At 53.0% G+C, this 13,123-nt stretch overlaps 5 protein-coding genes across 5 annotated transcripts; 2 read left to right on the top strand and 3 right to left on the bottom strand.

The window, feature by feature from the left end:
• Positions 1–115: 115 nt before the first annotated feature.
• On the bottom strand, positions 116–1,626 carry SODALDRAFT_267171 (WD domain-containing protein; the record flags this gene model as incomplete). Its single annotated transcript, XM_028607533.1, has 4 exons — positions 116–136; positions 222–431; positions 566–1,284; positions 1,497–1,626. The coding sequence occupies 4 exons, from the start codon at positions 1,624–1,626 to the stop codon at positions 116–118; spliced, it is 1,080 nt and encodes a 359-aa protein (XP_028469914.1).
• Positions 1,627–3,971: 2,345 nt separating this feature from the next.
• SODALDRAFT_354226 (hypothetical protein) lies at positions 3,972–4,803 on the top strand (the record flags this gene model as incomplete). The annotated part of the gene is made up of 4 exons (XM_028613702.1): positions 3,972–4,217; positions 4,317–4,359; positions 4,519–4,619; positions 4,768–4,803. 4 exons carry the CDS (start codon positions 3,972–3,974, stop codon positions 4,801–4,803), a joined length of 426 nt encoding a protein of 141 aa, XP_028469913.1.
• Positions 4,804–4,818: 15 nt separating this feature from the next.
• SODALDRAFT_326269 (FAD/NAD(P)-binding domain-containing protein) lies at positions 4,819–7,429 on the bottom strand. Its single transcript, XM_028610127.1, has 3 exons — positions 6,788–7,429; positions 5,314–6,621; positions 4,819–5,155 (listed from the first exon to the last, which is right to left on the bottom strand). Exons 1-3 carry the CDS (start codon positions 7,179–7,181, stop codon positions 5,082–5,084), a joined length of 1,776 nt encoding a protein of 591 aa, XP_028469912.1. The 5' UTR covers positions 7,182–7,429; the 3' UTR covers positions 4,819–5,081.
• Positions 7,430–9,347: 1,918 nt separating this feature from the next.
• Positions 9,348–10,291, bottom strand: SODALDRAFT_7503 (hypothetical protein). Its single transcript, XM_028615646.1, has one exon. It carries the CDS (start codon positions 10,086–10,088, stop codon positions 9,576–9,578), a length of 513 nt encoding a protein of 170 aa, XP_028469911.1. The 5' UTR covers positions 10,089–10,291; the 3' UTR covers positions 9,348–9,575.
• On the top strand, positions 10,267–12,658 carry SODALDRAFT_7515 (hypothetical protein). The gene is made up of 3 exons (XM_028615647.1): positions 10,267–11,024; positions 11,133–11,613; positions 11,686–12,658. The coding sequence occupies exons 1-3, from the start codon at positions 10,494–10,496 to the stop codon at positions 12,630–12,632; spliced, it is 1,959 nt and encodes a 652-aa protein (XP_028469910.1). The 5' UTR covers positions 10,267–10,493; the 3' UTR covers positions 12,633–12,658.
• The last annotated feature ends 465 nt before the right edge of the window (positions 12,659–13,123 follow it).

Below are 13,123 nucleotides of genomic sequence, written 5' to 3'. Positions count from 1 at the left end.
GTGCAATAGACAGGGTGGCATCTGGGTTGGGAAATTATGTGGCAGAGCTGGAATCGATCTATCCAGACACGCGAAAATGATCGCTCGAGAGGATCATCAAGGGCGGTCGGTACATTTAGTATGCCCAGATTTTGAGCTGGAGAGAGTGGTTGGTTGGTTAGCCAACTATATACGTGGGGATAACTCATCCGAGGGTGCTCAGTTATTTTGGGTATACTTACTAGAGAATCCCAAGAACCCGTGCACAGACTAATGCCGTCGTTGCTGACACCCAGGCAGCTGACGCGATTCTCGTGGCCGACAAGCGAGCCAACCTTCTCGCCTCTTGTAATATCCCACACTTTGCACTCGAAGTCGTCGTAGCCGGCGAACAATAACCGCCCTGAAATGGAGGTAGCAACAGAGGTAATTCCGCAGAGAATGGATTCCGACTGCCAGTGACGGGTTAGCGCGATGCCACGTGAATGCATGATGTGTGTGTGAGAGAAGAGGGAGAGGTCCCAACAAAACAAAGAAAAACGACAAAAGAAAAGGAGCCGGGGTGTTGGGGGGGGGTTGCGCTTACGCCATAGAGGTTCAATTCCCTATCGGCACGGATATCGAAGAGACGGCAAGTGGCATCGTCTGAGCCGGTGACGAAGGAATGACCGTCGGGGAAGAATTGAATAGCGTTGATGTCGGACTCGTGGCCCGCAAAGGTCTGGACGGCCTTGCCGGCACGGATATCCCACAGCTTGGCGAAGGCGTCGCAGGCTCCGGAGATGAATGTATTGGAATTTGTAGGGTTGAGACTGATGCTCATGACATCGCCGAGGTGGTCGGCGAACTCAATGACTTTCTGGCCCGTCTCAATGTCCCATTTCATACAGGTCATGTCACCGGAGGAGGTCAGTATGCTTTTGTCATTGATGAAGCGACAGCATGATAGGTAGCCAGCATGACCAGAAAGCTCGCGGGCGACCCTGGTCGGACCATCACGCTGATGGTTGAGGTTGTAGATGGAGCAGATGTTGTCGAGACCACCGCAGGCCACGTAGTTGCCCGACGGAGCGTAGGCGCACGTCATGACCCATGAGGAACGTAGGGGGATGGCGTGGACCTTGTTGGTGGTATAGGCATCCCAGATGATGAGCTTTCCATCTTGCGAGGCAGAGACGAGATGTCTCCGGTCCGTCGACCAGTGCATTGCGTAAATTTTGGCAAGATGACCTTTCAGAGTCCGTTTGGCCTTCATAAGCTGACCTCGAGGGATTTGTTCGTGGGCTTCCTGGGCGAGGCTTCGCACTGTGACAGAGCAGCCGAACAATTGTCAGTACCCATTGAAATAGAATACAGGAGGGGGATTGTATTGCGTGGGGGGGCATGACGAGGCATCGAGACAGCGACCGCATGCGCATCAGGCCATCGCAGAGAACCGATCCCGATGTTGGGGAGGGGGTGGAGTCTAAGAAGGGAACGACAAGAACAACAACAAAAGAGTAACAAAATAAACTGACGTGAAGTATCGGCAAGCTCATCCTTCTTCCTCTTAATTCTGTCCTTGAGAGTCTCCGCCTCGCGGCGCGCTTGTTGAATGCGCGCCTGCATCGCCTCGGGCGACACGTCGTTGTGGCTCTGCGAATTCATTGTCGACACCAGAGAAATGGACCGGTAGAAAAGACGACACGGAAAGGAAAAGCGATGGGCGATGCGACGGGTCGAGGAAACAAGTCGAAAGAGGGCCGGGCGGCGAGGGGGGACAGAGGAGAAGAGGAATTGGTCGCTCGCTGGCGTACGTTCAGTCAACGTCGTCGATGCAGAAATGAATCGAAGGCAAGGACCTCGGCGGAGAGGGAAGAAAAGGGAGGTTAGGTGGTCGTTGTGCTCTGGGGCTGGTGCCGTGGGAAGGGGGCAATGCGAGCTCCAGGGGAGGGAGTTCGCGGGCGGACCAGTGATATCGTTGCTTGGCAATGGGAAATGATAGTCGTGCTGGGGGGATGCAGCCGGTGGGGAGAGGAAGTAAGGTACGTTGTAATACTGTACTGTTCCGTTGGAGAAGGAAGACTATGCGTCCTCCGCTCCGTACTAAGCGGATCTAAGGATGGGGAGCCTCGGACCGCTTAGTCGCGTATGTACAATGTATTGACGCTGGAAGTACTGGTACTGATTGGGCTTTCAAATCAGGTAAGTACCGTACAGTAAACTGGTACCTATATTCTCGTATGAAGTATGGGGTACCTTTACTTCCATCTTAACAGTAATGTATTGTGGCCCCATGGGTCCTATATAGCCCCTCTGTACTCCCTACATATTCGTGTCTCCTTAATCAGGCATCCCTCGTCTGTCCCAGGCACAGAAATATGAAAACATATTATTAGAGGTCTTAACAGGGCTGCTCTAGAACAAGACAAACTCAACATGAAGTTATTTGACAAGCTGGAAGTGTACTCATACTCTGTACGTCGAATGGCACGGACTCTGTGTGTACACTAGTGACAGGGAGCAGAGGTACCAATATACGATTATGTATGTATGCGGAAGTGGAGATACAGGTCGGGTGCAGGCTTGGAAAGCCAAGAAAGAGAAAGGGGACGGGAAAGGACGATACGACGTGGGAGATGATTTTTTCGTCTTCTTCTTCTTCTTCTTCTTCTAAGGTATAAGCTCGAACCTCATCCATCCAAACAATCATTTCGTATACCTGAATAGCAGACGATAACGAAATGGAGAAGTCGGTCTCTTTTTGGCCGAACAAGCCGAAAGAGATATCTTATAATATGGCTGTTTTTGTAACGGCCCACGCATACAAAAAGCTGAAGCAAGGCTGCTTGCTCTCTTATTGTAGGGACGAACAATTAGACAGCTTTCACTGTTCGGATTTCTGACAGTCCCCCTTTTTTAGATCCCTTGTCGTTCCTTGTTGGCTTACGTTACAGTTGCGGCTGATCTGGTTGCACGGTAATTAATTACCTTAGTAGGAATCATTGCAGCGCTAAAAGTCCCGGGAGTGTATGTATGGGACTGTGTTCAAAGCATCAAAGGCACCTCTGGCTAACAGCAGCATAGTGGCCTATAAAGTAGGGACAGTAATTAATTACATACCTCGCACACAACAATAGCGCTCTGACTCTTCTTACGGTGTTGCTGGGTAGAATGTCAGCGCACGAGAAGTAACCGATAATCGATATCCAGGAAAGGTACTTACCTACCCTTATTAAGAGTTACCTACCTTATTTGGACATATACGAATAGGCGCAGGTACAGGTTCACTTAGTGGGGGCGAGGCTGGGGGTTGTCTCAGTGGGTGAAGCATGACATGCTTTTACAGTGCCGAATCGCCTTGGGTCGTTAAAGTTGCCTAAAGAGTGGGCAGTACGTATATATTATTTAACGACAGTGCCGGCTCCTTCATAGATGGTATGTATGTTTTCCTACAGATGCAGCCCTCCTTTGCCAAGGCTTGCGCTAGTGGACCTCCGGTTTGGGGACCTTCGGAAAATCCCAGGGAGTTGTATCCCTCTTCAACGGGCCTGACTAATCTGAAGAGTCCCCAGTACTGGGATTGCGTATGAACAACTTGAAGCAACCTACCTATCCGGAAGGTCTCCATCAGAGCACGAATACCGGTGCAAAAGGCCGTTGGATGATTAGCGAGGTCATCAGCTCCAGACACGTTCCGCCGAGACGTCACTGTCATTTGTCAGCCCATTTGATGGATAAGGTAATCATGAGGAAGGAAGACCAAAGTTGCATTTACTAAGGTACCGTAATTACATTTCAACGCCTCAACGCCTCACGGGTAAGGTCGAATCAGAATAAAAGATAACTCGGATCCAATAACCAATCCCTATACCCTCCTACGGTGTGATACTTTATGTTTCTCTTGCTGACCAAACAGACCATGACTCTTCTGCGAAATATGCTTTCTGTTACTTGCTCCTAACCAGATCACCAGTTGATATGTACAGTAAGGTACCTTATGCACGATGAGGATGTGTCCCGCCGGACCAACGCCGGGATCATCCGCGTTTCTGCTGCTTCTCATCTGCATAATTAAACTTGGAACCTGGAAAAATAACCGCCAACCCACTGGCGGACCCTCTCTGTCTGGAAAGGCCGCTAGGCAATGCGCTCTACTGTCCACTATTGGCGCCACGGGAGTGCGCCGTCTCGATCCATTGCACAAGCAGAAAGCTCTCTCGTCTGTAGACGAATGTCATCCGCAGATTGCTGCTTCTGTCAGAGAAACCAAATTCTCGATCTACAGATACGAACATTACCGGCTTATGGAAAGCATTGACCGCTCTTCACATAATGGTACATAAAATGTTCGACAGCCTGCATTCACCACTGGGTATGATGATGTATTGGCCGTGACTTGTGAGCTACTGCTGTGCTGTCTTTTTCTTCCTCTTTTAGCTCTTCCGCTCCGCTTCCTCACATTATTGGTACCTTGGGTGCTCGTTCCTTTTGCACTTAGCTATCAGTTGATCAGAAGCAGCACTGTCTGTATACACTGTAACCATCGTATACGCCCAGCCCAGATGGACGCGTTGCTTCTAATGAGCTCACGGCGTCCCTTGGCTATGTTGACCTATGTTGGCCTTTTGAAGGAGCTGCATGTATTCAGTGGCCGACCTGTTCGTCCCCCGTCTGCCCCAGGTTATCGCAAAACCCCCTGAATACCTTCGTACTGGATTCTGTTCAGGATTATTTCATGCCCCCAATGCAGTACCGTCAAGTAGTATTCCAGGTTTTGGTTCAATAGCCTGATTCAATCAAGACAAGGATCTGTTGACAGTGCTCGAAAGTCAGGATGAATGACACCCCACGGCGTTGATGCGGTTGATTTGGTAGCATTACGACATATTCTATATTCCCTAACAGTCACCGGCTAACCCACCCCAACCCCGACACGGGGCGATTTAACTATTGTAACACCGACAAAAAACAAAAGACAGGACACCAAGGTATGAGGTGATGATGTAGAAGTGGTCGAAGACGCCTTCGTCAGAATACAACGGAAGGGAAGAAAGAAAAAAAAAAAGAAGAAGAAAAAGTGCGGTCATGGTATCTTTAGGGCGAGGCGCACTATAGGTCGGTTATTCCCGCGAGATGTCGCGACCAAACATCTTTGACTTTAACCAGTCGATACTGACGAGCAGGCGATTCCGTGCTGTTGCACGACGGGTTAGTTTTTCTGGCGTTCTCAAGCGAGCTGGGGGTGTTACAAGGCAAGGGAGGCGAGTGTGGTTGCTCCCCGGCATAAAGGGCAGGCCGAAGAGACGAGTCGGTTCATGGGGCAAAGGGGAAGAAAAAGAAAGGAAAACTTACTGCTGAAGCACATGGATAGATAGGCGCTGCGCCAGAAGAGGTAGGTCATGCTGCCGTGGCTGGCAATGTTACCATTCCACCAGCTGACGTCGGCAACGGCCTTCTCGCTGCCAATGTAGGCCAGGCTGCCCTGGTGGGTGTAGTGGAAGGGCTTGATGTCCTTGATGCGGCGGAGCTTGCGCTCGCACTCCTCGATCTCGCGGGCGGCGTCGGCCGAGTTGGTGCCGGGCTTGAGGTTGAGGCTGGAGCTGAGCTCGTGGATGCGGGCCTCCAGGGCCTCGGTCTTCGCCATGTTGTTGAAGAGGCGGGCGAGGAAGTTGCCCTCCTGAGCCGCGACCTGGGCGGTCGGGGCGTAGCCGGCGACGGCACAGTCGCCGACGGCCCAGATGTCGCGGGTACCCTGGACGACGAGGTACTCGTTGACGGCGAGGCCGCGGCGGGAGTCCTTCTGGGCGGCGATCTTGGAGATGAGGTCCTTGACGATGGGTCGGACGGCGTTGCCGGTGGCCCAGACGAGGAGGCCGTAGGGGATGGTGATGGTCTCCTTGGTGCCGTCAGGGCGGGTGGCAACGGCCTCTACGGTCTTGTCGCTCACGTTCTTGACCATGGTCTTGGTCAGGACGTCGATCTTCTCTTCCTTGAAGGTGTTCTCGGTGTACTCGATAAGCTGGCGGGAGAATGAGGGCAAGACGTTGGGCAGGGCCTCGATCAGGGTGACCTTGCAGCGGTCGGCAATCTCGGGGACGAGACGCTTGATGTCCTGCTCGAAGAAGTCCTGGAGTTCGCCAGCAAATTCGACACCGGTGGGGCCACCACCGACGACGACCATATGCAGCAAGCGCTTGATCTCCTCCTCGGTCTGGCCCTTGAAGGCGGCGGTTTCGACGCAGTCCATGATCTTCTTGCGGATCAACTGGGCGTCGCCGATCTCCTTGAGGAAGCACGAGTTCTCACGAACGCCGGGAATGCCGAATGTAGCGTTCTCAGCGCCAACGCCGACAACGAGCATGTCGTAGGGGATCTCGGTCTGAGAAGTATCACCTTGGATCTCCGAGTTGTCCGTGATTATGACGACCTTCCGGTCAGGGTCAACGGAGGAGGCTTCGGCTTCGTAGAACTTGACGGCGGCCTTGCGGTGCTGGAAGATGGAGCGGACAGGCTCCATGATGGAGCGGTGCTCGATAAGGCCGGTGGTACAGGATGGGAGGAGCGGCGTGAAGAGGAAGTAGTTTCGGGGCGAGATGACGACGACATTGTAGTTTTCGGTATCGAGCTTCTTCAGAAGAGAGACAGATCCCCAGCCAGTGCCTGTTAAAAGATTGCGCAGGTTAGCCCTCCATTCCTCGTTTTCTCATGCTTTTTTTTTCTTGTTCACGAAACAACTCTGACAGTAGCATATGTGCCTCCCACTGCCAGTGTGCATTTATCCTATGGTGCCATGTGAATTCCATAAAGAAGAGAATGTAGCGCGTACCGAGGACGACCAAAGTCTTCTTGGTAGGATCCGGCTGGACCTGAGGCTGAGGGTTCCGATCCTCATAGACAGCATAGATCACGGCGCCAATGGCACCCAGGGCCGAGAGATAGGTCAACCTCCAAAGCCATTTAAAGGTAGTGAGAATCTTGCCCGGCTTCCGCTTCTGGGAAGCAGCATCGGCATAGGCGCGTTGGAACTGGCGCGAGAGGGTGGCGGATCTGACGATGGAGGAAGCATTAGGTCTCGCTTGCAGGGACGTGGTTGGCCTCGTGGTGGTGAAAGCTCGACGGGCCAATGTCGAAGTCGCGATCGAAGCGCGAGTGATCACCCTGGGAGCGATGATGTTTTGAGCTGCACGCAGCGAACTCATGGCTCGTGTTGACGAAGCCATGGCTTCCGTTGTATGATGGGAACGGAGGTCCCGAGGAAAACGAAAGGGAAGGGAGATCAAGGACCAAGGTAAAGAAAGTGTGGGAAGGAAACGGTGGTAATATCCAAGCAAAGAAATGGATTGACTTTTTTTTCTTCTTCCTTTTTTTTCTTTTTTTTTTCTTTCATTCAGGCCTACTACGAAGCGAAATGGAAAAGCGGGATTGGAGGATTGGAGGGCTATCAATTGACTTGCTTCTCCGTTGTCCCCCTCCCGGTGAGCGATCGGAGGACGACGCCAACCCGTTTTTATTTTTCACGCTTTTTTCCTCCCGTTGGTAGCTGACCGAGCGGCCCAAGTCATTGGCGACGGCTTTTGCTGGCCTGGATTCTTGGCACACTCATGTCTTTCCGTGTCAAAATTTGCCGTGGAGATCCGAGGACCTAGGAGAAACCTCGGGACATTTCTTATTGCCCAGTCATATGCTTGACCCATTCCGCAGCGCGCCATGCCGAGCTTGGGCCATGATGTACGTTGTAGCCTCCGTATGTGTTAGGTATGTCGTGTCGTCCCGAGTCGTCCCACGCCATCCCACGCTCTCCCTTCCACGCCGTCGTGTCATTATTATCATCTCACTCGTGGTTACTCGCGTCTTTTAGCGCTTCTTTTTAACTGGCGCCCACCCAGCTTCCACGAAGTACTAGTCAATTGCCGCTCTACCCCTTGCCTAGACTTATCAATGGGGGTCTTTTTGCCCGCTCTCCTATTTGCCTAGAGACTTTAGAGATAGCGGACAGATATTTACCGGAGGGAAAGGAGGGAAATAGCCTATTTATCGCTCCACACCCGTCTCCACCAGAGCTTCATGAAGGATGTGTTGCTCTGCTCCTTGAAATCTTTGCTTCTTTGCTCGAATCTTAAGACAAGGCTGTCTACCTCATAGCCCAACTATTCCGGCAGGGTTCCCAGTATTTATGAGCAATGAAGTTGTTCGTCTGCTCTAATTACTCCGTACTCTAGAGATAACCCTCTCCTTGGTTGCTACCAAAGGCACTTACTTGAAGCTTCCAGATGCGCCATATTTCCTCGCAAAGTCCGATGCGAACTCCCCATTACGTACGACATACTTGGTGTGTTGCCATTTATCCCGCAACACCTGAAGCCATTTACCTGGACTCCGTATAAACTCGACCTCCACCAAACCGGGCCCATCAGGCCGGCGTACCATTTGGGGACATTGCAAAGCGTGATTATTTGCTGTGTGCTTCTATTCGTGCTTTGTTTGTGCTTTCTTCTTCTACCTTCTCACTTGTTGGCGGCATGAAGACCGCGTGGAGACGGCCACAAAAGCTTCCCGGTGTATTTCTCCGGAATTCGAAGTAATGATATCTTCTAGGCATTCGTACACATACCCTACCTGCGAAGTCCTATCGAGGAGCCCGAAGTAGGTACGTCTTACCAAGTTGATTGTTGCCCGGACCGACCTGGTGACACCTCGGGCTCGCTTGTCTGTCTTTCGCGGACTGTTCTTGTTGGATCGGAATGCTGCACAATTACTTCGTAAATACTTATCTGAATCAAACGATGCAGGATTTATAAGAGGCATAAGAGCTCTTTTGTTATGATATTTTTGAGTGATGTTGGGAAAATCGGCGGTGCCCTTGTGTGGTTTTGTATCTCGGCGTACTTTGTGTGTTCATATAGTGTGTGATGTCGGAGTACGGATAGCTGTCGCTGCTTGGCATTATCCCAGACTTCCCGCCTCCCGAAGTCGGCCAACCAACAAAAGTCCCAGACCGCAAGTGGGGGCGGGTGGAGAGCACCAACCACATCACCATCAGCCCCACAGTCCGCTTCCTCAAAGTCGCACTGGAAACAGAAACAGTACCACGAAAGTCGTCAACTGCCTGAAACACCTTCTGTCCCAGGCCGAGACGCAGAACCCCTGAGGCGTCCATGAGGCGTCTTTGACAGATATGGAAGAGCTAATTAATACTGCATTTCCCCGTAACAACAACAGTGTACGGCCGGCCGACCTATCCAACTGCGAAAATCCTTGACAGCACCTTAGAAGGAGCTTTATGCGAAACGGCCGTGTGGCGCATATTCGATGTATTCATCCTATGGCCTCTCCCACGAGCCTCAGATGCACGGAGTACCTCTGGCCACCCCGTGCTTCCTTCCTTTCGCAGGGACGCTTCTCCCTCCCGTTCGCTTCTCGTCTTCTCACAGGAAGATGCAATCAAGGCGATTGGGAAAGGCTGTGATGGACGATACCAACAGCCAGGTCATCTCTCTCTCTCTTTTCCCTTCATCTCCGGTTGATCTGGACAATCAATGACATATCAGACTCCTCCCCTTATTAGGAATGCTTTGTTTTGTTCTCCTTCCAAACACTGGGCGGTCATTCGAGGGTTAGTCTCCTCGATGCCCATGCAGGCCGCACGGCACGCGAGAGCCCAGCACCTGGCAGCAGAAACCTTTGCACTTGCACGTCTCGCAGAGTCTCATCTCGTCCCATATAGTGCACGTTTCCGCTATTCCCTTCCCAGACCACGGATCACAGTTTGTCCTGGTCCCATTTGACAGCTTGCCGGTTTGGTGGTGGTGGGACAGGGTACTACGGTATAACAAACACAACAAGGTCAGTGCGTGTAACCTGACTAGCGAGGGTAGTTCCAGACGAGCGAGCCCCTTGATATTGGGCTCAATAATGGAATGGGGTAGGTATCTCGAAACCAATCCCATCCGCCGCAGATGCTGGTCTGGCAAAGCCCCGGCTCCCGATATTCCCCTGGCTCGAGATCGAGAAACCGGGCTCACCCTCGGTAGTTCCCGCAGATGTATGCGTGTGCGTGTGCGTGTGCGTATGTGGCATATCCACCTACGAAGTGGGAGAGTCTTTGACGGCCTGGCACAACCTGACATCGTCTTGTCATCTCATCTGATTCTCTGTCTTCGTTCTTCCCTCTCTTTTTCCCTTTCTCGTCCTATTTGTAATTCCACCACCACGGCCAGGTCTCGGCCTGTTTCTTTTCCATTCGTTGTCCTGGTTTGTCGTCATCAAGGCCGGCCTTGCTTTCCTATCTCTTTCCAGTGAGCCTGCTAGTTGGGCTCCTTTCCCTTCAACATTCTTTCCTTGTCCTAATCTTTCCCTTTCCATTGTATTTTTACGACATTGCCCGCGTCTTGAGTCTCTTGACCTGCTCGACAACTCCGCCAAGTACCGTCAACGTCTCCACCCCAAAGGCAATGTCAAGCACCTTTTAAGAGTTCATATACTTTGTCCTCGAGCGGGAATCGAGGTCCCTAACCCTGCTGCGATGTGCAGGTATGGTACCAGCTGTTCCACGAGAGACGCAACGAGCTGGTTGGAAGAGGGCGGCGCCCCCAGCTAGCATAGACTCTTCCTTGGGATGGCCGCGGGTACGAAAGGATATATCAGATCCTACCTCCGACCCCGACTTTGACGCCCCAATCCGCCCTTCTTTTCCGTCTTCGAGGAAACCAAGAATCGTAGTATTACGTGCGGAGATTGGTGGTGCAAGGGCCCGCAAGACAGCGAGGCAGGTGTTCCGCGGCGATAGTAGCGACGACGAGAATAGCGACGACGACGATAGCGACGACGACGATAGCGACGACGATAGAGGCGAGAATAATAGGGACGACAACGACGACCGGAGAAGACCCGGCCGTCCCGGCCGTCCCGTATTTCCTGGACTTCCCTCACGTCCCTCACCTCCACCTCCTGCATCGCCATTATCAAGACCGTCGTTACTGCCGCCCCCCTTCCAACCGCCCCCACCTTCCCCTGGCCTACCCTCACTCAGCCTTGCACCGACGGGCTCGACTCTCATCCAGACGGTCAGTACACACTCTCTCTCTGCTACATCCCCCGCCATATGGTGGGCCGACATGGATCTGTTTTAGGATAGAAAGACCTGGGACATGAGTTGCTGAATCGGCCTCCAGATCCCATCAGACACAGGTGGCATAACTGTTTCGATAGAAACCCCCGCCCCCCCTGCGGTTGAGCCATCGTCATCCGCGATTGAACCATCGTTACCCGTGGCCGAGTCATCCTCATCGGTGGCCGATTCATTGTCATCTGTCACAGAGCCATCGTCATCTGTGACAGCGTCCAGTTCGCCTGTTTTCTTCTCGGCACTCCCATCTAATACCAACGTACCGTTCTCATCACCTGCGACAGCGCCCACTTCGCCCGTTCTCTTCTCAACACTCTCACCTGATACCAACATACCCTCCCCGTCAGATTCAACAGCGTCCAGATCAGCCGTATCCTTCTCGTCCGTTACACCGGGAACGAACGAACCTTCCTCGTCCCCTGCTAGCTCTAGCGGCCTGTGGTCCACGGCAATCCCCGCGGAGCAAAGTAGGCAAGGGGCCATGGATGTCCCCACCCAGCACGCTCTCATTGCCATTGCGTCCATCGGTAAGTCTGAGAAACCCAAACGCGTCAGACACCAAACAACCCGGGTGAGCAATATGCTGACGATGATTGAAGGCACCTTCATATCGATGGGATTTATAGTGTGGCTGCTCTGGAGAACCGTCCGGAAAGTCCATAAAAAGAGACGGCAGGACCTGGAACCAGAAATGCATGAACGACGTCCCTCTGGGGACGTTGGGAAAGGGCCTCAAGCGGCATCTGCGGAAAAGAAATCGTGGGGCCAAACATGGCTTCATCTCGAAGACAGCGAGGCAGGCGAGGCAGGCCAGATACTGCCGGTGCACCAGAAGCCCGGCCGAGGGGCACTTCGGGTTCAAACGAAGTTCTCCGGACAAGGCGCCAATACCAAACCACCGCAGCCGAGCACGACTTTTGCGTACAGATCGCCCCAGGCCCCCGTCGGGACCAGCCCGTCTACGACTGGCACGACCGAGCCCCGGAGCGCCGTGGCCAATGCGTCCGACGTCGACGTCAATTGGACGTTCCGATCGTTCGCCACCGGGCCGTTGTACAATCATTCCGAGACGTCACGCCAAGCCCCGGACGCACGCGCACTACTGGATCCTGCGAGCGGCCAAGTCAACCGAGTCAGTGAGCTCTCGTCGTTGTCGTCGGGATTCGGCGACGTGGACATCATCGTCCCGGGGATGAGTGGACTACGGCCACCGCCGGTGGTGTGGCAGTCCAGGCAGCAGCAGTCTCAAAAGGGCGGTCGGCTCTCGTGGGCAAGTCGGAGAAGTAGCCAGAGGACCAGCCAGAGGAATAGTCAGAGGGAGACGATGTACACGGAAGCGAGCGAGGACTCGCCGCCGAGATATCGGACGGTCAACAGCTGGGTAAAGCAGCAGACGAGCCGGGTCAAGAGAGCGCAGGCCCGTCCGGTCCCGGGCGTGTCAGCCGAGGCGGGAAACAACGGGCTACCCCCCGAGCCACGTTTCAGCTTGATGATGCCGGATGGCGAGGTGCCGAGACGGCCCATCTCTCATCTGACAAAACCATAACAGCAAAACTGAAGGAGGAGATAACGTTTTGTCTCTGAGTCAGTCAGTCCATTCACAAGGAAGGGCGCATGCATACAGGAAACGGGGACATGTAAAAATAATATAAAAAGAATAGATACCAATACCAGACGTTATGTCCTACATAAGGTAGAGCAGTGGCCATCCGTACGCCGTACACCGGAGTAGAACGACCTTAGGTACGAATGCCTTAGGTAATACAATACGTCCCTACTAATAGTACGTACTCCGCAAATAATAAGCGGCGGGCAATCGTGGCTGAGCGCTACCTTAATTAGGTAGGCCGGGAACGCGTTGCCCTCTAACATGAAAGCCCCACCGGAACGCTTGGCGGTCTCCGCCAACGAAGGACTGCGTTGCGTAACTTGGAGTTGACGAGGCAAAGACTTGCGAGAATCATCAACATATTGTATAGGCAGGCAGAGCAGACTCGCCCCCCCATAATCCATCCCCCTTTGTCTTCTCTCCGTTTC

The sequence above is a fragment of the Sodiomyces alkalinus genome (genome assembly GCF_003711515.1).
Source record: "Sodiomyces alkalinus F11 unplaced genomic scaffold SODALscaffold_1, whole genome shotgun sequence".
NCBI classification, from domain to species: Eukaryota; Fungi; Ascomycota; class Sordariomycetes; order Glomerellales; family Plectosphaerellaceae; genus Sodiomyces; species Sodiomyces alkalinus.
The sequence above is the reverse complement of the archived record's forward strand: the minus strand, read 5'-3'. Positions and strand labels throughout refer to the sequence as shown.

Coding starts and splice junctions, on each gene's coding strand:
- SODALDRAFT_7503 (XM_028615646.1), bottom strand. CDS start 10,088: ATGTCAGGTTGTGCCAGGCCGTCAAAGACTCTCCCACTTCGTAGGTGG.
- SODALDRAFT_7515 (XM_028615647.1), top strand. CDS start 10,494: ATGGTACCAGCTGTTCCACGAGAGACGCAACGAGCTGGTTGGAAGAGG. Junction 11,025..11,132: donor GCTCGACTCTCATCCAGACG/GTCAGTACACAC, acceptor ATCGGCCTCCAG/ATCCCATCAGACACAGGTGG. Junction 11,614..11,685: donor CATTGCCATTGCGTCCATCG/GTAAGTCTGAGA, acceptor CGATGATTGAAG/GCACCTTCATATCGATGGGA.
- SODALDRAFT_326269 (XM_028610127.1), bottom strand. CDS start 7,181: ATGGCTTCGTCAACACGAGCCATGAGTTCGCTGCGTGCAGCTCAAAAC. Junction 6,622..6,787: donor GAAGACTTTGGTCGTCCTCG/GTACGCGCTACA, acceptor ATCTTTTAACAG/GCACTGGCTGGGGATCTGTC. Junction 5,156..5,313: donor TCTATCCATGTGCTTCAGCA/GTAAGTTTTCCT, acceptor GTCGTGCAACAG/CACGGAATCGCCTGCTCGTC.